General features: G+C 41.6%; 1 protein-coding gene and 1 long non-coding RNA gene across 7 annotated transcripts in view; one reads left to right on the top strand and one right to left on the bottom strand.

Annotated features, from left to right (window-relative positions):
- The window catches only part of LOC120812249 (serine/threonine-protein kinase BRSK2), a 154,451-nt gene that overhangs the window by 92,047 nt on the left and 37,793 nt on the right, over window positions 1-24,611 (top strand). For 5 of the 6 annotated variants that reach the window (XM_040168076.2, XM_040168074.2, XM_040168075.2 and 2 more), the window contains exons 2-3: window positions 4,234-4,328; window positions 24,096-24,181. In XM_040168076.2, the coding sequence (XP_040024010.1) occupies window positions 4,234-4,328; window positions 24,096-24,181 (181 nt within the window). Of the gene's footprint in view, window positions 1-4,233; window positions 4,329-24,089; window positions 24,182-24,611 lie in introns of those variants that run through there. The other variant, XM_078097833.1, reaches the window with a different exon arrangement.
- On the bottom strand, window positions 9,274-13,039 carry LOC120808804 (uncharacterized). The gene is made up of 5 exons (XR_013455152.1): window positions 11,235-13,039; window positions 10,895-11,047; window positions 10,628-10,775; window positions 10,326-10,427; window positions 9,274-9,998 (listed from the first exon to the last, which is right to left on the bottom strand). It is a non-coding gene; the product is annotated as an uncharacterized LOC120808804 (long non-coding RNA).

The following is a 24,611-nucleotide window of genomic DNA, read 5'->3' as shown; positions in this document are numbered from 1 at the left end:
GACTTCGAGGGACCTGAAGAAGAAATCCTTTTAGGTTCAACATTCCTGTCCGCGTGATCTGCTAACTGTTGCACACATCATATATAGTGGATGCATACACGTAGATGGTGTGATATTTCTAGGCTAGGATGTATTCTGTGTCTATTATACTCGGTTTAGATTTTTTGTACTGTTTAGGGATTTCCATGACTGCTGCATTCACCCGTATTCACTGATATAGATATTTAGCGTTTAGATTGGTGGTTTCTTTTAAATTTTTTTGGTTTACATAATGAATTATGTAAAAAGGGGGAATTGATAATCAAAAGTTATTTTCATGGGCTTAGTTGGGGGTTCGCTGTCTTGTCTTGATTTAAGAGTTAGGTAAGGGGGGAAGCAGGATCTGCCAAGCAGGCAGACACGAGTCTGACAGGATGGGGAGTCAGTTTCTGTCCTGGCTGAGGAATGTAAGGTCTGCGGGTCAACTAGAAGATTTACCAGCCAAAGGGGGGTTAGAGACACACCAACACTATCTTTGTTCAATACTGTTGTCCTGAAGCACCTGTTTTTTCAAAATATTGGACATGAAGTCGATTCATTCAAAAAGTTCCAATACATCAGTTCACATCATTAAAAAAAAAACACTGAGACACTTTAAAGCCTATTTTTGTGACAGATGTTAGCAGTTCAGTAGTGATGTTTCCTTTGGCTTTGAAAAACAACAAAAAAAAGAGTGGATTACCCTCATTTTAACAACCGTGTTCAGAATGAGCTATGACTGTTTTCATTACGGTTACGGCGTGTTCTTTTGTCCTTTTTGTGTTGCATCGTTTCTTCTTTTCTATCCCTTTGAGTCTTCACCTTTGACCCTCAGTTCTCTAACACGGCCACGCGGATGCAGTTACGTCTTTTAGCTGGAGGTTTTACTAGTTGTTGACTCTGAAGCGATCCAGTAGCTCTCGCCGCTCACTGAGCCGCGACCAGAGTTCTCACTCCGTGTCGTCCTCCAGCTCACCCTCCTCAGATCATTAATCACCGCTTGGCAAGTAAAGGGTGGGATGGAGGCTGGAGGCCGTGGGTCAGTCCAGCTCGTAAGTCCCTGGCTGGGGTCATTATTCCGACGCCGTTGTGAGGGCGAGAGCTTTTGATGCTATTGATTTGGGAAGGTGGCGAAGGAATGGCGAGATCGATGCGCTCGCTGATTCATTGGTGGGGCAAACCCGCCTGCACAGCCCACTTTTTTTTTCATATGGGAGTTAATGAAAAGTGTATAAGTGAACAGTGTGTGACAACGCCGGTCCGCCCTGGTCCAGTTAATAGATTAGTATGTGGGAAAGTCACAGCTTCACATTTACAAAGATACACAAAGATCACATTTCTGAAAATGTACTTTTGAAAGGGTTATTTCTGAGTAATATTCCAATGTAACTATTAGAACAAATTCAAATATAATCTGTCCCAACAAGATCCAGACAATAACCTGGTGTCTTCCAGGGCGTCTCTGACACCCACCTTCATTCTGTATAGATGCCCGGACCCAGATTAGTTTAGTTCACTCTCCACTACGAACCGCCCAACAAACAGCTGGTTTTTCCCTAATACACTGCCATGTAGTCTAGAGAGTATTACAGTATGGATCCAAAATGAGACCCGACAGAAGCAAAAAGTCACCATTAGAAATCGTTCTGTGACTTCAGCACCACGGACAGCATCATTGATTTATCATTACGCACTAGTTCGGCTATTGACATTTTAGAGACATGGCTGGTGCCATAACGATCGCCTTCCACAAACGTCAGTGAAATAGAGGGTCAAAAAGTCAGGCGGACTAGACCAACATATTCACCTTAACAATTGGTCGGCCCCTGCACTATTTCTGCTTGCAGAATGGCAAGAAGCCTCAAATTACCGGCTGACTTTGGGGATGGAATATTCCGTCAGTCCATCACTTTGGACCGGAATGAAATATCTCCACAACCACAGGAGGGTTTACTGTTAAAGACGTTCAGACATCTTTGGCACCAGATGGTGAATGACTCCTTTTTTTCTTTTTTTTTTTGATGAATCTACTTTGGCATCGTTTTCGGATTGACATTTTTGTGGAGTGTTTCCAAAACCGGCTAAACAACAGCAGGTTAGCATTGCCATTTTAGCTATGATAGCACAAACAAAGCAGATCACTTTATTACTTAAGAGTAGTCTCACGTGTTGGGAGACCTTCCTAAAACTTTTGTTACAGGGCGTCATATCTCACATCTAGTGTAATATTCCTCAAGTGGGTGCGAAGTTGTTTTAAGTCTTGAATTTTTTGTGAATTATAAAAGAGGTGTACTTATTATGTCCCCTTGTGTTATGTGCTGAACTTCCTCGTGCCAGTTCTTTACAATCTGTGCGCAAAGTGGTCGTAAAGTCTTCCTGTGCACGTTTACATGTTGCTAATGCACCCTCAGCAAACAAAAACACAGGCATTGGAGGAAGATGGATCGAGATGCGATTAATCCAGTTAACTTTTCACGTGTTTGCAGTCAGATATTTTCTCTTTAATGTGTTTATCAGGACTTATGAGCTTCTCTATGGCATCCATTAACATATGATTGCCATCACAGGGCTAATGTGTGTGTCTGTTGTTTCCCCTCCTGCTCTATGGCTTCATCCACTTTCCTAAATCCATCTACATCTTTTATCTTTTAAGCATTTGCTTCCTTCCAATCTCTGTCCTGCTCTCTGTCATTCTCTCTCTCGCTCTCTCTCTCTCTCTCTCTCTCTCTCTCTCTCACGCCTCCTCTCCTCAGTGTGTCTCCTCTTACGGCCCCACGGCCCCTCGTCTCCTAAGCCAGAACCTCACTCCCACGCAATGCTCTCCCTTATTGCCTAATTATCTCTGGCCTGTCATTTCAATAATGTGCTGGTGCTAATTCTCAATCTTTCCACTTTTCCCACTCGTCTTTCAAATGCACTTTTCTATTAAATTCAAGTACTTCAAGTCTTCTTCTCTATCTCCCCCCTCTGCTGCTTCCGCTCCTCCTCTGTTGTTTCTGCGGTGTTGGAAGACTTGTTTTGGCATTCTTATGTGCCTCCTCAAAGCCCATTGACTCCCCTCTTCTGCTGATTCATATATAAATCAAACTGTGTCGACAGTATGAGAGCAGGCTTGAAATCCGGGTCATGTCAGCCAATCCGTTTGATGTGGGATGTTTGCATCAACATGCTACTTTCCGGAATTGCGTAATGTTTGTCATCGGTGCATTGGAAGTAATACTTAATAACTTGATCTCTGCATCTTCATCTCTGCCAGCACAAAAGCAGCAAGATATCCAAGCCTTGAAATTATTAAATTAACATTGGAGAGCTGAAATTCGTAAGTTAAAAATCATCTTCTGTCATCTTCGAATCCCTGGAACACCATTCCAGCCATTGGGGGAATCAATAATACAGAGCCGGCATTTGTTTGTGTTACAGTGTGTGTTCGTTTCGGTTTGTAAGTCATCTATCTGATGCAAACAGCTTTTTAATGTGCGAGCTGTGTGGTAGAAAATGGATTTGTGCCGTCGTCACGGTTTCCGCTGCAACAAATACCACGACACTTTATTGGTAAAAAGCCTAGGCTTTGATTTTGAAACTAATGCCAATTCTGAAAGTTCCTGTATGAATCCCAATAGAGTCTAGTTGTGCGTCATGTAAAACACACATAAATCTCACCCCTGTATACCTTAGTGTTGTGAAGGAAAGAGTATCGCTTTGTTCTAGGTTGCTGAAATATAAAATCATGACTTGCTCCCCTAACATTTTTGTTGTTGTTGAGTTCTTGCTTTATTCTTGTTATTTTAGGCCCCGGTCAATAACCAGTCCCATTCAACATCTGACTCTGCTTCACAACAGCTTAGTCAGTGCACAATAGGAATCAATACCACCAACGGCTCATTCCCTTCACTGCCTTTATGACTTAAATAAACCCCAGAGGGCAGTTTTGAAAAGGAATTGTCTACACGTCAAAAGTCATTACCAGCATTTTGGGCATTTGGGTGGTATTAGTCTGGTCAATACACATTCGTGGAAAGCCAAGAAACAACAACCTCACACGTCGCTTTAATTCAGGTGTAGTTTGAATGTCCGTTCGTAACTAGTAGAACACGACGCGTGCATCGTAAACACAGTCCAGTGCATGCTTGTGAATCAGTTGCACTTATTATCAGTCGTTTTGGACAGAAGTGTTTGGCTCGTTTGAAAGTAAGTGTTTCCTGTCTGTTTTTGCAGGGTTGGTCAAGCTGGGGATCCATTGTGTAACGTGCCAGAAAGTCGCCATAAAGATTGTCAACCGTGAGAAACTCAGTGAGTCGGTACTAATGAAGGTAAGTTTGCAGCTTCCAGGTATTTTAGTAACTTTCAGGTTTATAATTAGGTTTTTGGAAAAGTTTTGTCTCCTCATCTGTTCAAAAGACCATTTCACTTTTTATTTTATTACTTAAATTTTTCCATGTACTCTATGTATGTGAATAACGCAATTGCTTGTGAAACAAGCCCTTTTAAGGTCTGTCTACCTCTTAGTTTGTGCAAAGGTGGGACATGTTTTGCTCGCCTAATGTTTCTAACCCCCCACTGTCCCTGTTTAAGTCTGGCTGGCGACCTTCAATAAACAACATGCAGCCGACAGGCTGACTGAAGCAATGCTAAGGGTGGAACTGCAACTGAATAGTAATGCACCTGAGCCACTCTCTGGACTCTGAGTCTGGCTCAGATGATGTCTGATGTTTGGAGCTGCAAGTGTGGGTTTGAAATGCTTTACTAAAATCAACGGCTGGTCTTGAGAAGAAGTGAATTGAATGTGAGCGATCTCCACCATGCTCCGCCTCACGGAGACTCCAGCAGCCGGCTGCTTAGCTTCCCTACCGGCAGCCTCCAAGAATATTTGGGGTAACAAAACAATAAAGCTGCTTTTTCGCAAATACAATTTCTTTCTACCGTTACTTCAACATGCTTCAAATTCCTCTGTGTGAGACACTCATAGTTATAATGTTGCTGTTCCCACACAACCTGGATTTGAAGGATTCAGCGGGGCTTTGTTTTCCTATTATGTCCCAGGGCTCTTGCTGGGCAGCCCTATTCATTGCCTGCACAAAATTGGCGTGCTGCAAAATTGGGCCTCGTGTTGACGGAATAGCTGTAAAGAAAGCGAAGAGAGCTGGAAGATAAAGGACAACAAGATGCTATTACCTTTTAAATTGTCTTTCAAAGGACACATGCAGAGAGGAGCGCCTCCTCTAATTGTTTGCCTATGAGCCGGAAAGCAGGGAGCGGATTTCTCTTCTTACACCTACAGGTTATCTGCGACTGGGAAAACCCTTCCGCTTTGCATCACTTCTGCCGCAACATAATTAGACTTTAGATGAACAAGCTCTCCACGCTGGAATATTGCTGTTTGATAAACAGTCTGGTATTAATCAGCTTCTCGCTGTGTCAGTGCCTCTGACTTTTTCTCAGTCATTGCTGTCTTGCTCTCAAATTCTGTCTTTTTTTATATCTCTTTCTATTTGGCCCCACGTGCAGTCCAATATAACTATATAAATACTTATTAATATTCGTCGCTGTGGTTGGTGGATCCATTGGAACGTGTGCCAGCAGAGAGGACGGTGATGTAATGTCCCGACCCAGGTGTTGCGCATTGTGTTGTCCAGCAGAGGAAAATGAATGATGTGTGTGTGTGTGTGTGTGTGTGTGTACATGCACAGGAACAACTGAATTCCATTAAATATTTGTCTTGTAAGTTTGGGATTGGATGCCAAAAATGTATGATCTGTCGCCAACATTTCCCCTGCAGAGTGCGTGATGCCTGTATGGAAATGGTGCATGTAGTTGATGCACTGTACTACACTTCTTTTGTGTCAGCATTTCCGTGTGTTTATTTCTGTGTGTATTTATTTGATCATTAGCCTCTGCAAAAAGGCTTCAATTTAGGTGTCAATGTCCTTCTCACCTGTGTGTAATTTGTTATCAGGTACGACCCGTTTAGACCGCCTGCTGGTCGGGCCACTGGTGAAGTTCTTTCTTGTTTCAACGACACACTAAACATAACGGTGGTTTTGCTGCAGAGGCTGGACAGGTGTTCCTCGAATCCAGCACTGCACAGTCTTGTGTGTCTGCTCTCCTTCCTGGCCGTGTGGCAGTCACTGTCAGGTGCTGCCCTACACTGCAACACTCACTGTGACTGTGAAATGTCACCTTTTAATATGCTAATAGTTTGAGTCCCTGTGGTGCCATTAGGGAAAAGTCTGACTCTCCTGGACAGGTGTATGTGTGTGTGTGTGTGTCTGTGCATGTATGTGTGTGCCGCTGACGACACACACATACATGCACGTATGCACGCGGGCCTTACACACAGAAGAGGATATATTAAGGCGTGTGCGTGTGTCATATGGACACACACACACACACACGCACATACTCGTTTGTATTGCGTAGGCATATCCTCCGTGACACATGTCATCCTTGTATGTCTGTCTTCCCCCCCGACCGGCCTTGGTTGTCAGGGGGTCTGTGGCCAAGAGGAGACAGGTTAAATTAAAACTTTGTATAACTAGTGTTGAACTCTTTAGTCCACGGCCCCTCAGGCTGGACCAGACAGACACTGAATTTTCTCGGATAATGAATTTGTCTATGAACTTTGTCCGTTTGTTACCAGGGAATGAGCCTTGAATACTTCAAAAAGCGAGTGCAGCCCAATGTTTTTATTTTATTTTTATTTTTTTACCACTTCCAAGATTGGAGTTGGCTGAATGGGAAGTGGCTGCCGGTCGGTGTTTCAAGTGATGATAGAGAAAACGACAGAAAGGGAATACAAAGTATGTGCACATATGTCACCAGTCATTGGCACAGAGGGCAGACTGGAGACAATCTCATACAAAGAGAAGCCCAGGACCAACAACGTATGTGAGAGAGAGAAACCCTGCTGAGAGAAGAGGGTTTTGTATGTTCACCACGTCTCTTTCCCGTCAGGAGTGAGTGTATTTGTTCTTGAACTCTTGTTAATGTGACATTCACAAATATTGGGCCAATACAAACTGAAAAATCACAAAGAACAGTTCAATTGGACCCATGAATTGTAGAATTGTATCGTTTGTAGACTTCCACCAAATGCCAGCATATTCTTGGGAATATAACTTTTTACAAAGAAATATGACAAACACTATAATTGCTGCTGACGGCAGATTGTTGTGGAATAAAACCTCAATGAAATGGAACTAAAACTGTTTTTTTTTTAAAATCCGCAATAATTGTGAAAACACTATGAGCAATCGGATCAGAAAAAGCATTACAATGCTCAGTCCTACTAATAAAGCAGGTTAACACGTATCAAAAATTTGGATGCAACCTAAAGTGATCTTCAGAACTCTTTGAGATGCTCATTTAGTTACTTTCAAGTACTTGTATAATATAGTTTTTCCTCTGCATCTGTCACTTCCAATGCATTTGAGCTTACACTGTTCCTCGTTGGGCATAATGTTATTCTACTGCGTAATGAGCTTGTGTTTGCATTGCTGCACAGAACCTACTGTGAAAACCGCTGTGAAGACGGTCTTACTAATGACGATGACATGGTGGAAATCATTTTATTTAATCTCGCCACCACTGCAGTCAACTATAATCTGACATGCTTTCCCGGAGAGCACAGCACACTCTGTACCATATGTTATACTACATATTACTATAACACTATATTATCATTATATGCTGATTGGAGCAACTTCACTAATCCACAGTTTAGTCCCGGGTGGAGTTAAATTCTTTGCTAGCCGCTAGCAGTGGGATCAGTGTATCTTTAGCGTGCAGTCGTTACTGTTGATGCTGCTCTGTTTCTCCCTCTGAGCCGGTGAGCCGGTGGCTGCTGCTGCTTCTGGGATAAGGACAACTAATTAGTTACTCTCTCTCCTCCTGAAGCAGCACAACTTCAAAGTCACTCCACTGTCCCCGAGCCTAGTGAGGGAAAGGAAGAGGCGGCACGGAGTGCAGGAGGAAGAGAGATAGAGGGCAGCGCTGCGTGTTTGTTTGTGTGTGTGTGTGTGTGTGTGTGTGTGTATGTGTGTGAGGATTTAGAAAAGGTGGTTTCCACATAATCTCGACACTTTGGATAACGGTGTTACCAGCTCCACTGTTCCTGGTGGGGTGTTTCAGTGCGGTGAGGTTACTTGTGGTTCCCTAACTGCCCTTGATGTCAGTCATAACATTTCAGATAAGAAAAAATGTGTGTGTGTGTCAGCGAATGAAAAGGAGAGTTTGGAGATGGAAAAGGCCGCAGTATAATTGCCCCCTGAAGCAAATAATTGAAGTGCTGAGGACATTGCATCTGAGAAGGGAGAACAAGCAGCCAGCACCACAACCAGGGCACACAGCCGCATCACCTGGGCCGGCTTGGAGTACAAGGACACAGACTTTTCTCTTATTAACGCACAGCATCTAAGATAATAATTTTAGGACTAAAAAAAGTAGCGAAAAGCAAGATACAAAAGGTTGAGCACAGCAACCGCCAGGAATTGTGGTGGGCGGGCGAGGAGCAGAAAGCCACGGCGGCGGATGAATCATACAAGGTCTAATCTTGTTATCCCGACACCTCACCGACAGCACAGTGGCTTTCTTTCTCTGCCACGGCTACTCTTCCCCCTCCTAATGATTACAGATTGAACATTGTCTCCCAGTTCTGTTGTGCCGCTTGCACTGGAAAAAATGCCCCTCCAAAAATAAGTAAAAAAACAACAAATACGAGACGTTTTTGCTTGAAATAAGCAAAAAAATCTGCCAATGGAACTAGTGAAAATCGGCTTGTCAAGATTTCTTGAAATAAGATGTAATATTTAGGACTTTTGAGATAGGAATTGATCTTGAAATCAGCCAGGTAAACTTATTTTGAGCTATATTTTACTAGTATTAGAAAGTGTTGTGTATCATAATAAGCTTGAAATGCTCAAAAGTAGCTTTTTATTTTTTCACTGTTCATGGCATCCCTCTTATTTCAAGTGTATTTAACTCATTTAAAGTTCTAAAATAGTGACATTGTCCTAGATTTTAGACCACCACCAACTTGAAATAAGATTAAAAAGTGATTATTTAAGCATTTTAGGATAAAAAATGTCTTGAAGTTAGCTGGAAATACTCATATTATGCATTGTTTTACTCATAAGAAGTGCTTTTGTATCATAACTAATCTCAATTCAAGTGCTTTTAACTTAATGTTAGCTCTACAATAGTGATACTGTTCTAAATTTAAGACAAACGCATACTTCAATGAAAACAAGTTGTGCATTAAACAAACAAATATTTTATTTGCATAAGAAAGAGCATGCCTCTTTAGCTCTGAAATGCAGGAGTGAGCAAACAATTCTTACAATACAGTGCAGTTAGTCAGTTACACTGTGCCTGCAGCACCAGTCATGTTTTGGCGCAGTGTGTATGGCACTGTAATAAAATACTAATAATAGTAAAAAAACATAGCAAAACATGACATATATGTGTAACACATGGATTACAGTCAGACATAATCATCTGACCTCTGTCTCCTCAATACACTTACAATGTGCTTATTATTGCAACAAGTTATGGGTCTTGGGCTAACATTAACATAAATATTTGACCACTGTGTCCCTCAATAGATCAACAACATTGTTATTATTGCGACCTTAACATTGGGAAACATTTGCTAAATAAGAATGGAAACGGCTTTACTTGCCAACAAAGGCTTTCCAGTCAGCCATGCCCTTCTTGAAAGATGGTGTGAGGTCTCGCTCATGGATTGTGTCCAAGAGAACCTCCGTTTTTATGACAGAGAGCAGAGTGGCTACGCACCTGGGGTAAGTAAGGTGTAGAGCATAATAGTAGGCCGTAAGGTATAAAACACCCTGTGTTACCTTGTCTTTTGGGAGCGTAGTTATCAGCACATCTCCTACAGCCAGGAGGCAGTTGGACAAACTCACAATAAGGACTGGGCAGGAGAGACGACGTTTCTTCAGATAGTCATTGGGGTCTTCTTTTTCCTTAAACACATAAAATGGACATCTTTCCATCAGGATAAAGAAAAATTCAGAGGAGGAGCTATGGTTTTCTTTTACATCAGTGATTTTAGTGGTACTTGAGGAGTCCAATATTTACTGAGGTGGCACACTGTCTAAGAAGCTTTAGAACCACAGATATAAAGAATATCAGAATGTGTCTGTGGGTCTACTGCAAAAAATTGTGTTGCTTAACACAGTGTATTTGAATCTATATAAATGTATTTACATTTGTTGGGCTAGGCCAGTCTTTTTAGGTCTTCACTAGGTCAATAAAAACTATTAACCAAGTAGTGCATTCATTTTGCTTACCTCGAGGACATGCACAAGAGCCTCACTCACATGTCCTAACTTCTTCAGAGGAGCAGATGAAGAGGGGAACAATGAAGGCAGCACACGTAGGATACTGAGAGCCTGTTCAATTGTTGAGGATAATATGTGTTACTTTTACACTTAGATAATACAAGGTCAAATCTGACCAACAGTTTACAACATCTGCTAAAATACAAAAAAAGTTACACAAATCATGCGATAGCCACCACAGATGAAAAGAAGACACTAGCACATAAACCTGCCTAATGTCCACCCTAATAACATCAAACATCATTGCTTACCTTTGTCCATTCCTACTGAGGGTTTCAGCAGCTTTTTCCACACACCAAAAAACTGCACCTTCTGGCAGAAGTCGTCCCATCTTCCCTTCAGCTCATCAATGTAATGGATGTTATTTTTGTCCAGAATGCGTTGAAGCTCCCCCATCACCTATCCAACATACAAATAAAGACATTTGACTGCATTGGGTAGGAGACAGAAATTGGCATACAAGACATTGTTTTGTGTGGTGCCATGTTTTAAATTATGCTTAGTCAATAATGACTTACATGTCCAATGTCCTCTGGAATTTTCTTGTGTCTGTCCTCCTCGCAAAAAGAATCAGAGTCAATGAATGCTCTTCTGGCTGAAAATTCCAAATCCAGGAGCTGAGAGACGGACTCACGGTTTGGAGTTTTCTTCTTACGCAAAGATGCGGGCATCTTAGGATGAAGGACAGAAATATACATAATTAAATACATGGCATTAATTCATAGAAATTAGTAACTTTATAAATAATATGGTAGCAATTAGTTTGAGTCTTCCAGTTTATTAGTCTTCCAATCAAAAGAAGTGTAAACTATGAACACCACACAATGGTAAATTTGTAAATGTAATGTTAGAACTCACATCTGGCATTGCTGCCCGAGTCTGGGGTGCTACTCCCTTCAGAAGGGAAGTCTTGAATGCTTGAATGCTGCCCCCCTTTTGAGGGGAGATCCAGAATGACTGTTGAGTCACTTGAATCAAATTCATCTGGGTCAGTCAGGTTGGCACTTTGGCTCCTCGAGTCGGCGCCTCTTTGGATTGGTCTTTTGGGGTGATCTCAAATTTTTCAATCTTTTGTATAGCTGTGAGTACACAGTAACCTGTGACAAGAAAAATTCAAATAAATGCTTCAAACATCAAACATACACCTGGATGCATTTGACCTACCCATGCATACTTGCTGCTCAGGTCTCGGTCCTGCAGCATGGGGTAGTACAGCACTGTTCGCTTTGCCATAGCTGTTATTTCTGGCTTTGACGGGTATCTGTCTCTGTCCCCCGTTGCCCTCAGGATTGCGATCATACTGGTCATGGTGTTTCGGATGAGCCGACATCTGAGGTCCTTTGACATTTGGCAGTTTCTCTCTTCGCCGGCCCTCGCCAACTCAAAATATTGTTTTTGGGCATTGCTCTAGTTTGGTGTCAGTGTGCAATACATATTCTGGGAAGGATAACTCAACAACATTTTCAGGTGTTGTGTGCTTTGCAGGACATCTTTTTACTTGAGTGGATGTCTGAGATAGGGGTGACCCAATCATAGAAGTAGAACTGCTCGTTGATTTTGAGTCTACAGTTTCCTGTAAAATAAAAGATAATTAAGTATTTGTAAAAGCAACTTTTAATTTATACTGTCTTAACACAAATTGTGATGCAGCATTGACAACTCCACTAAGGTTATAACAATAATCCTAAATAGTTTGTGTTAATATTCTCCTTTTAGTGATAATGAAGGTAGGTTTAGTGATTGCCTTATGGTGTTGGATATAAATACTTACTAAACAAGCAGAAAATGAATAAACTTACTTCATCATCAAAAAATGTAAATACACATGATATAACAATAGATAAAGAAATGACATACCTCAGTGGATTATGCATCACATCAGAGTGGTAAATTAAACATTTTAATCAGTCGTAACTCTCTTAATTCTGAAGCAATTTTAATTCAAATTTACTGAATGTATATAGCAATCTACATTTTTTAGAAACTCATAAAAGCATACATTCTAAATAATTTATATTTTAAGTTGTGGTTATTCCGAATGTTTTAGTATAATAGAACAGAGTAGATCCACCCCAGTAACTGGATTTAATTGAAACACGTAACCAGTATAAAGTTAAATTTATCCAATTTATAATAAAACCATTCCATTCTAATCTGTTCAGAATTAAGAGTTACTACCGATTTTATAGAGAGGACTGCAAGTCTTAATCTGTCTAAATTTAGCTGATCTTAACCTCTCTGATGAATCATAAGTATTGCAAAGTAGGTTTTTACTTACAAGGGATTTTTCTTGGTGTTACTGGTGCATATTAAATATGACGAAAAATTAATAACCACGTTAAAAATGTATATTTGACTACGTTACCTCTTAAAGTCGACACCGTGACGTCATCAAGTTCGTCCATGCTGTTAGCAGTTTTAGCTAGCAAGTTAAATAACGTTAGCTAACGTTAGCTAGCAAGATAGCTAGCTAACGTTAGCTTGTGCTCGGCTGCAACAGTGTACACAACAAATAATATTAAATATAATATTTAAAATGTATTGGACTAAAAAAACTGAGATATTCGATACAACTTAACCTGCAATGAAATACGAATTCAAACCGTCTCGGACGAGGCAGCTTAATTACGCACCTGTAACGTTCCCTCCAGTGAGCCGTCTGTGTTCCGTACTGCGCATGCCCAACTTTCAACAGACACGACAAACGAGTAAGACGTCTCACTCCTTCAAAGAACTAGTGACTGTATTATGCTCACTGTATTATGCTCAGATTTTGAATAAAACGCGTTGTTTTTCAGAGACGGAAATAGTAGTGGAGTGGGTCCTCTCTCTTTTTTGTTTAATCTTTAATGAGGACTAACGTAAAATAGCGGGACAGCCTGCCCACTGCTGAGCCGTAGACTGCTACCATTTACAAAACAGGGGTTTATGGCATTAATTAATTTTTTCAAATTAATTAAAAACAACTAGTTTTTGAGTGTTTTTAGGAATGTGTTATATTTGTGTATAGCTTGACTAAATTGTTGCCCATTTCAGATGAATTATTCTGTAAAGATAACTAAATAAGAACTTGATAAACTACCGGTAATTTCTCCCGGGCTGGATATAATGTGTTGGCTTGCTGCACTCGCCTTAACGTTAGGAACCTTGCTCCTCCAAGATGATCTGCCGTTGTTTCATATGCTACATTTTTGTGGCGTTTACACTGAAAAACATTGAGTCACATCAACTCTTTACACAGTTGCAGCCCTGACTTTCGCATAGTGTGTGGCATTGATGGCTGTCCTAGTGACTATATGAGTGTATAACATAACATGATTCAGACACATTCTGGGGACCTTGGTCAACTGAAGAGTGATGTGATGGGAGTATTTGACCAGTTTAATGACCCTTTCAGTCAAATCGCTACAACATATTTGCAGGATAAAACAATCAAAGAACTGTTACAGCCAGTTGAACCAGAGACGATTATATAAAAAAATACGGTATGTTATGAGAGTTCTTACCATTGAACACCATTACTTTTATTATATACCATTGTTGAAGTTTGGAACAGCTGTTAATGCATCCAAGAGTTCTTGCAATGATTGATCAGGGGCCACAGCCATGCCGGGATGGATTTTTTCACGATTGTATTGATGGAGACATTTTTAAATCACACCCACTGTTTTTGAGAGTCCCCACAGCATTGCAATTCATTTTATATACAAATGAAATTGAATTGTAAAATCCTCTTGGATCTCGGGCAAGCAAAAACAAATTGTTATTGATTTATTACACCTTAGGTAACATCAACCCTAAATACAGATCAAGACTTGCTGCCATTCGTCTGCTTGCCATGGTAAAATCAAAAGATATTTCTGATTGTGGTATTGATAAGGTGCTTGAGAGCATTTATTGTGACTTGATTGAGCTGTATGATAGTGTTAAAAGTTGTCACTGCAAATGGTGAGAAGACAATTTTTGGGGCGCTTATGACTGTGTGTGGAGACACTCTAGCTCAACATGAAGTGGCTGGATTTAAGAAAGAAGTAGGGTTTGCTTACAGTAAATGCAGACACTTGAATGCAACTTTGACGACATGCAGGAACAATTGAATGAAGATTTGTTTGTTAAAAGGACCATGACAAGTCATATCGACAATGTAGAGACATTAAAAAAGCAAGCACTGACTTTCTGAAAGAAAATCTAAAAATGACATATGGTATTAATAGGAGAAGCAAATTAACAGAATTTCCTCACTTTGATATAATCAAACTCCACAAGACATCATGCATATTATTCTTGAAGGTGTTGCCCCATATAAAATCAAATGTGTTTTAAACCATTTTGTGCTTTCAGAGCATATGGAGTTAGACGCATTCAACAGTGCAATTATTGTTATCCTTTACTCTCTTTTGGATGTAAGAGATAAGCCTTGCCCCATATCGGTCAATACACTGTCATCAAATGACAATAAACTGAAACAGTCAGCAGGGCAGATGCTGGTTTTGTTAAAGAGCATGCATGAATGTAGTCAGAATGTGCATGAGACACATCCAATTTTTTCAAGTGAAGTTGATATCGGCCCAGTCTCTGAGGTTCAAAATGTTCACTACGTAGAAGGAAAGATTAAAGACTTCTTAGAAATACAGAACCTTCAACATATAGTTTCGGTAAAGTGGATAATGCAACATGGAAATAAGTGTAGATGTGAGAAAACTTTGGTTATTTGTAATGTCATCAATAGTACTCCAGAGTCTGGACTTGTGAAAAACATCTACATAGTAAATTCTTCACTGTATTGTTTTGAATGCCAGCCTCTCTCTATAAATGAGTGGAATGATCATTATTTATCTTATGAGGTACAAGTTCCCTACCTCGCTCAAGCCAATATTTTTGTGGATGCTGATAAACTTGATTGAAAGAATAGTTCAACATTCTGGGAATCCCTAGTGTTGTGATCACCATGAGGCAAACAGCAGAGACTCCAGAACTATGAGTTTTTGTCCAAATCCGTTGAAACTTAAGGATTTCCTATAAACAAGATATATTTTCTTAAATCAAAAAAGTCTAATTCCTGAAACAAGATGATTTATCTTTTGCAAACAACACAGCAGCTTAAAAATCTCTTCAAAAGTTAAAAAAGCTTGTTTCATATGACATATGACTCAAAACTAGATGTTTTCAAGACCTTTTCACTTAACAAGATATTCAAGATGTATTGTCTTAAAACAAGTCCCTATATCTTGCTGAAATCGTATGTGGTAGGCATTTGTATCTTATATTAAGTGTAATGGGATATTTTGACTAGAAATGAGACAAATATACTTGGTAAGATTTTGATTTTTTCCAGTGTGTGGGTTGGTTACAGGCCCCCAACACGCACATGTTTAACTTTGTGCCGTGCGCAATAGGCCTCGGCGTGTCTTTTGTGTGCGTGTGTCTGTGCCGCTGCAGAGACGACGCAGACGCCCCTTGAAATAAATGGGTTTCATTTGTTTTGCCCCCTGCGTGTTGATCCATCATGGTGCTGAGCCAGAAGCCAGGGCTTAGCACACAGTTGGATCTTAACAGGCTGACTGCAAAGAATTACCAGCTGTGCTTCTCCTTTTCCACCCGTTCTGCCTGTGGAATGACTGCTTAGTGTAGATCTTTCTTTGTCCTTTTTTTTATACGTATAGGAACCTAAATATGGTTTTATTCGGACTTATGAGGCCGTTCAGAACCGTTTTTATTGGTTATTAGTCCATATGAAGCTCATTGACCACCCGAATCAAGTGTATGTATATATCTAGATTTTACCTACAGGGGCGCAACAGGTTGTGCAGTCGTACCGCCGGCCACGTCATGTTTCACGTCAACTTCACCGTTGACTCAAGAAAACAAAACATTGAGTTTTACACAGTTCTGGTAGTTTGGCTCCCGATGCATCCCGCGGAACCGACGCGCCTCATCAAACGCACGCAGCGCCGTTTGACTGATTTTACCTCACGCGTGTCTTATCCAGACAAAACAGCGATGAATTGCTGGCAAAGTAATGAAATGGAGGAGAGCAGAACAAAAGTTGTTGCGGGATCCCCCATTGAGCTCGACAGGAGACAGACGGATGTCTGAACCGATGGCATTCGTTTCTCCTCTTCAAAGACAGAAGCTGCTCGGTTGTCAGAGAAGAAAAGGGCTTTGTTTGCTTTTTTTATTTGGTGTGGCTTCGGTCCTTTTGTTTCTTTTTGCTTTTCCTGAGCAAACTTTTTACCCTTTTCTTTCTCCCTTAAGTTAAATGATGGTTTCAAGGAGAGATCAGCATTCCCCTTCAGAGTTTAGTTTCTTTTTTACGGTCTGTATCTGTGTTTCTTTGTTTTGCACTGGGATTTCATACCTCTTTATAATACCTGTGGAGGCACTGAAGTGTGTTTTTCTTCTCTGCCATTTACCACTGGGTATTGATCATCTTTTATCCATCTTGTTTGAAAATGAATAGAGCGATAATTGAATAGGTACATCATCTCCCCCTGTGAGAAAAACATGTCTCGCTTTTCACTCCCAAATCTGTCTTTGCCATCTGTTTTTCTATGGTGATAAATTGATCTTCAATTTATTTGTGTGCTGTTTATAGTACTTTTCTATTGTGACTTAATATGAGACATTGAATGTCTGTGAGTGTGCATATAATGTTCTCTGTGGCACTTTCCCAAAGCTTGTGGAACAGTGGAACTGATGGACAATGAAGTCACCGTCAAATGTCATCTGGCGTGATGTGTCTATTTATACACAGTACCGGTCAAAGGTTTGGACACACGAGTCAATGAGAAAGTGTGTCCCAATTTCAGACCGGCACTGTGCGTACCATCATCGGAACTGCCACTGCGTACGTGTGTATGAGTATCTGTGTGTACCCCAGTGTGCAAGTCACACATGACACCATGACAGCTGTGGGACACACACACACACACAACTCCCTTTTTGGTCTGTAATTGTCTCACATCAGACAAGAAGGGTTGTGTTGTGAATCACCGCTTGTGGGCAAGCGTGATAAAAAGAGTGCTGATAACAATACTACTTACCAGCCCACTAAAACACACGCAGACTATTAGTACATTGTAGATAGTTTAACACATATGACCGAGGCACATCCCTCACAATAACAAGCCAAAGATCTAATTTGTTCTCTGCTTTGATAAACTGATTTCACAGTGTAATTCACAGACGAACAGTTCCCAGATGTATGTCACAATTTGTTTATATTGTAAAGACGTGAATTACTAATTGAAGGATCAGCAAAATGTCGGAATTGCTTTTTGCGTTTCCATCATATATTGCATTAATAAATTACATTTATCGAGATCGTATTGTACGGTAATGATGCGTAAAGGTATCATTTGCCAGCAGAATGTGTATACCGATACACACACACATAAATAATGATCATTTGTGACCTACTAGACGTATACGGAGGCATCTGTCTTGCTATATAAGACTTTACTTTGTTACGCACATTGTGAAGATTAAATTAAAAATAAACAAGTGGACAATTGATTGCTCAAAATAAAGAAAGGGGTTTTAGGTTTCTGTTATGGGGCCGCAAAGGGGTGTAGCGTGTATGACACACGTGCACAGACGGGGCCAAGCACACGGGGCGTCTCTCTCTCTCTCATATATGTACTTTGCCATTATTAGGGTGAATTAGTATTCATTCACAGTGCCATCAAAGCACAAGATTTTGCTTTTATGTCAAAGTTTTACGCTTAGTGTAACCCCTCTGGAAGCTAAAAAAGCTCCGTGATTTAATAGTTTATTTTAATATAATACTTTTTTTAAAACTTGTTTACAAAGTTTCGAGCCAATTGTGGTTGTTTCAGTTGACCAGTTTACTACCTGACCTGGTGTCTGTTCAGTATTGACTCCTCTTCCCGGTTAACTATTGATCAGGCTCATGTGTCAATGAATAGGGCATGTATTCATATATGGAGATAAATAGTTTGGTGGGAGAATCACTCTTTGCTAATTAGTACCGTCTGCCTGAATAATTGCGGTAAATAGTCTTCAGGATGTTCATTACTCACTTTTTAGTTTTTTAGTTTTCACATAACTTTCCCAAAACTATATTTCCCCAAAACAGTCCAGGTGTTGTGGTTTGCTTATGTTGAATATTAAAGTGAATACCCCTTTCTTTATTTTGAGCAATCAATTGTCCACTTGTTTATTTTTAATTTAATCTTCACAATGTCCGTAACAAAGTAAAGTCTTATACAGCAAGACCGTCAAATACACAACTGCTAGGCCGGATAAGGCAGCAGATATAATTTAATAAAACCATGATCATATATCCTCCTGGAACAATGTTTCCCTAAATCCACATGGAAATATTGACAACTGTGTGTGTGTGTATGTATATATATATGATCTTCATCAGTTCTGCACCGTCTCTATAGTCTGTGAACATTTCAGTTATCTACATTTCACATCGCCTACCAATCCAAGGTCACCTTATCAAACCTCTTGCGTATAATAACCCTCGCTTAGGGACAGTGCCGCAATGGACAAATTGACATGAAGACACTTCAGTTGGACAACTCATGAAGATGGCTGTCAGAGGGATCCCGTGCCTGTCCGTCACTGGTAAATCACTCATTCTGCACCGGGCTTTTACACAAAGACGTCTGCGCGGCTCTCCGCTCTCTGCTATACGCGAGGGCACGCACCTTTTTACACCCTCTCAGCCCGCCCCACTCCGCCCCACCACGCTGTATGTTTGAAGAGCTTCACCACTATACCCTCTGATCCCCTGGATGTGCAGGATCGCTGGCATTAGACTCTATTAGGACCGAGGTTATCCGGGGACACGTCTGTTAGCGTGAAATGATGCGGTCTGCCACTGGTCTAAGTGGCAGGCAGCCTGATGGATCCGTCAGCAGGACTTTGCACATCGCCGTGATTAGAGAGATGGAATGAGAGAAAAAAAGATGATGAGTGGAGGAGAAGAAGGATGAAGAGCGGGAGAGTGTCAGAATTGGTCTTGGGTGGGAAGGGGGGGGGTAACGAGGAACATTTGAAAGGCGGAGGGAGATGGATAAAGGATAAGGACTAGCAGAGACTGTGTCCGCATCGATTTACATGTCTCTGGCATTGATCAGACTCCCCCGTGTAGGGAATTTACCTCCTCTTCACAAAGGATGACTGATACAGTGATTATCAGAAAAACCTGCGGCCATTTTTAAACACATTTTTGGATATTCAGGTTCTCTCGGGAACAAATGTTAATGTCTTGAAGGCGGAGGGCGTTCCCGGCAAACCGATGGGAAGAGCACCTGAACGCAGGTAGACTGCGTGTTTGCCCTTGAAAACGGCATCCTACTGGCTCGCTGACCGACATATGGATGGATGGAGGTGGCTCGTGGCTTGTGTGTACAGTGTGTTTGCATCGTGGGTCAATGTGTCCACATGTCACCAGTATAAATGGACATGAAGCTGACTGGTTTTGTCCGTGAGCCAGTAGCCAAGCTGTGCCGTCTTCTCCCCTTCTGCTCACTGCCAGTTGGACAGTCCTGTCCGGCCATCGCCCAATCCACCTTATTACTCCGTCACCCATATGCTGCCTGATGTGGTTGGTATACCAAACTCTACTCCTTTCAGTATCAAAGCATTTATTTTATTTATTCGTTACTATAATAACGAATAGTGTAAATTATTGAGCGATGATGTACAGTTGCTGTTCACATTGACCCGCGTGTTCCGTATCACTGCGCACTCAAAGTAATAGGTTAGACTTTGTGCGACCGTTAGTTGACATTTCAGCTTTTAGCTCGGTGGCGACCGGACAATTAAGGTGGACGTCATGAGCGATGTGAATGAATGAGAGAGAGGTGCAATGAGACCCAACGCAGTTCACATGCACCTACGGGGACTATTTTTCACTAGACTAGTGAAATGAGATACACAACGTTTGGTGGCTACAACTGTTTTGTGCTGAAAGGCCGCTATTTACTTTTATATTTATATTTATATATATATTAGGCACATCGGGCCAAACAACGCCCTCGAACTGTTACATTATTGGACAATAAAGTACAGCCTCTCGTTCCCGATTGCTTAAGTATGGGTAAAATCAATCAAAAGGGATTTAATTAATGATGGAAAATAATATACAATTAAGTAATGATAACCGAGATGAGTCATGAAACTATTATTCAGTAACATGCACTAAAGGAAAATACTGCGATTCACTGTGTGTGGAGTTTTTAAAACTGGCACTACGGTAAAAATATATATTTTCACCTGCTACAGATATTTTGTAATATCCTTTGCTTGATCGTCACATGCTTTTATCGCCTCATATTCCTGCATCATTGACTTACCTGTTATTATTTCACTCTCCGTGTGCTGTGAGGCGCTGCTAAAAAGGTTATCCTTTCCTCATGTTGTGTTAATTAGCAACAAAAGAGGCTGTAAGACTCAGGGGTATACAACCTGGCACTGCTACCTTGTTCTTTCTCTCTGTGCCTTTTACATGTATTTGAGTCATCTCCATTTGCAGATAATTGCATGGCTTTTTCTCCATCCCGCTTACATCAACTCATCTTTCCTCCGTCTCTCTTATTTTTCCGTCCACCCAGCAGCTCTTGCATGCACGCTAGCTCCCATGTTAGCACAGCCACCCATGCTTTTGACACACATGGCTGCCCGCTTGACTTTGATCGTCAGATCTCAGTACCAAGGGACTGTTCACCTCGCCCGCCTCGGGGGACGTGACGGAAATGTCTGTGTTTTCACGTCTGTGTACGTAAGACCGAAAGGCAGCGAGATGCAATAAGTGGAGAGGGAGAGATGACAAGAGCCTGTGATCCAATATTTTCCCCCCCACTTGGGATGGTTTCTTTTGTGTTCGATTGCTCTGTGACATGTGTGACGTGAATCTAATCTCTTTGCGTCGTTGTCGTTGTTGCTAGTCTGCAATCTTCTGTCCTCTGCCACTGGATTCTAAGCCACAGCAATGAAACTATTGAGGTCGGCAATCATTCCTTTGCTGGTCCATGGAGCCATTCGGATCCAGGGCTGTAATTTAAACAATCAATAACAAGTTGATGCAGCTATACTAAACCGGCCACAATCCTTTCAATTTCAAGTGTGCCGTCCCTCACTCACACATTGTTTCTTTTTTCTATTATAAACTACCATCCGCACCTACAAATTGCACCATAATTACAATGTAATGAATCACATCAGGCGTAACACAACATCAAAATTAAATTCCAGGGTGAAGAGAGTGCTACTCTAGCTTTAATTATTTAGGAAAACAGTGCCGTTTTTTAGAGCCTGGGTTAGACATTGCTTTTAGTTTAGCCTTAACAGAAACGACCAATTGTCTGACATATCGATCTATGTGGTGTGGCAGGATATGACACTGGTAGTAAACCATGTGTCTCAAAGTGTTGCCATCAGTCCGCCCACCAATAGTCTCTTGTTCAGCGATCTCCCTCTAATGATGTCGACTCCACAAACCATGTACTTTACAAAACAAATTATCTCCTCGTCAAATAGCTAATTTGGGTTAGTGTCAGTCCTCGCAGTTTTGCTTTCCTCTGATTTTTGATTAGGTGTTTTTTTTTCCTTCTTTTTTTACCTCTTCTCCCTCTTAAAAAACAACAAAAAGAAGAGCAAATTGGCATTATGTCAAACTACTGAACCCACAAAGAACATAAGAAAGATGAGAAGCGCCGGTGTGTGTTCATCAAACCAGCCGTCCATCTGTCCATGTGCTTGCGCGTCTCGGTGAAAGGTGTCCAAGCGGCTGCTAATAAAGGCTTAATGAAGTGCCACGGAGAGACGTGGGGAAAGCTGTCCACGCTCACAGATGTGAAACTTAATGAGGGAGCGTGAAGCCATGTAAAAGAAGCCAAGAACGCAGATGGCCACCTGGCATGTACTCCTGTACTGTAGCATGACGTGTAGGATGTGCGAGTTTGCGGCTTGGATAATTGAGCAAACGGTTGGTAACTGCGAGTGTATATATAAAGATTTTGTGGTTGGTGTATGTACAATTGTCATTTAATGAAACCGTAGAACTAAGGTCGCTCCACCGATTTACACGAATGTGTTAATCATAAGCTAATCTTGCAATAAGCAGTGAGTTGTACAGTTAAGTCTTCACATTGAGCCTCATTTCTCTTATTTCAATTAACCAAAAGGAGGGGCTTAGAGGAAGCTTAAGAAGCCAGCTGCTGGCTCTGTAGCATTTTCGACAGGCTCATCTCTCCCGGCGTCCTGCGTAGCATTAGTCTCTCTGCAGGGATCCCTGCCGCCGGCTCGCCAGCTATCCACCGAGGGCTCATTCCTAACAACCCACCTTCACCTCGGGTGAGAAAGTGGCGGCGCGCTGCTGCTGATAGCGCTCATTAGTCTCTGGATTAGCCCTGATTAGCCTAGCCGTTATTCCCACTGTTGCTCCACGCTAATGCCTGTTACGCATTTAGCACCTCACCCTTTTCCAGGCGAGCAGCGCGCCCAGCTGAAAGGCCCGTGACCTTTATCGCACACCCGATGAAGAGTAGGGATGCTGCTATTTGGGCAGAGGTAGAATACCTGAGCTGTAGTAGACTAATCACTGATGTAAGCTCTTTTAAACTTTGTGGCAGTTTCAACAGAAACAGTTGGAAGGTTTTACTTCCGTTCCGTGAAGTTAAGCGCCGGTCTGAGATTGAAGCAGCTCAAAGGCTGTCAGGGGAAAAAGTGACAAAGTGAAATTGACTTTGATGAGACGAGGCACGGGAGCCTTTAACTCACGCCGTCCTTTAATCGCCATCATTGTCAGTCGAGGCCGTAGACACACAGAGGGTGGTGGAGAGGATGGACCGCAGAGGAGGTGGAGGAGAAGGATGAGAAGATAACCCCCCGAGCAGAGCTCAGGGTGCAGCACGGGGGGGGAGGCCGAAATATTACCGTTGGCTTCTGTCGAAGTCGGTTCTGTGCTTATTTATTTATTTAGAGCTGAACACGCTGACTGCAGCTCTCCGAAGACGCTGACACAAATCCAAACTGATCCGCTTGATTTTTGGTGGAATACAGCTCTCGCCGGTGCACTGTGTATGTCTCTCAGCTGCTGTGTAAGCGGGGAAAAAAAACTGAATTTGGGAACTTGTGTGGACTCGTCCATCCGGTTGAGCACAGCGTTGTGTTCATATACTGTTTTCTTCTTTTTCTGGGGAACGTTGATGTAGCTAAGTCGACACTTTGACCCCATTTCATCCTTAAGCTGGTGCTCTCCATGGACATGAATGTCTCTGACAGGTTATACCGGTTCATGCTTTTTGTTAAACCAATCTGATTTATGTTCACCTGAAGAAAACCACTGGAAATGAGATTTGCAAAGCATTCAGCTCGACTTGTTTTGTGAGAGAGAGGACGGGGCGCTCTTGACATTACGATAACGCACACAAAGGTGCTGTTTTTCCTGCAGCTTTTGAAGCAAACTACATTTTCCGGCTGAGATAGCAGTCCTCGCCTGGATGCCAACAAGTGTGGTCAAAGTTTATCTTTTGTCCTTTAAGTCGGTAGAAAACTGCCAGTCAGCTCCTTTCGTTGGTTTGCTTATTCCTTTCAGGGTCTGTCCCAAGTGCATTTCAGTTTAGGCAGAAGTGAGAGGAAAGTTGGATTTTAGGGGTGCAGATTGGGACAATTGGTTAACTGCTAATCCTATCTCTTTTCATCCCCCTCTCTTTTCCTCTCTTTTTCTGTATCATGCAGGTGGAGCGCGAAATAGCTATCCTGAAGCTAATAGAACACCCGCACGTTTTAAAGCTACATGACGTCTACGAAAATAAAAAATACTTGTAAGTATCACCAATGGATTGTGTACCAGTTTTGACTCGTGCTTAATAATACTAAATTTGCACACTTTAAATGATTGTTTTGTATGTGAATGGAAATGTAATTATTGTCAAGTGCTCTTTCGGATGTCACATTGTTTTTTTCTCATATATCACAATTCGAGGGGAAAGGTCATAGCCTCGCAGTGGCGGATACTCCATTCAGTGTTGACACAAAGCGTTTAATTTTGCACTAGGACTCTGGTGGTCCGCTTATATGGAGAGAAAGTCTCCCTATAAAACGCCATGACGCGCTTATCCGAGGCGACGCCATGGCGTTAAGAAACATGGACAGCTCGCGCAAAGCCACGCGTATTAGTGAACTTCATCAGTGGCTCATAGTCGCCCTCTTGCTCCACGCAGGATCGTTGGTCACCTGAATCCAATTAGTTCT

Source organism: Gasterosteus aculeatus, chromosome Y (genome assembly GCF_964276395.1).
Source record: "Gasterosteus aculeatus chromosome Y, fGasAcu3.hap1.1, whole genome shotgun sequence".
Lineage (NCBI taxonomy): Eukaryota > Metazoa > Chordata > Actinopteri > Perciformes > Gasterosteidae > Gasterosteus > Gasterosteus aculeatus.
Note: the sequence above shows the minus strand (reverse complement) of the source record. Positions and strands in the feature narration are given on the sequence as shown.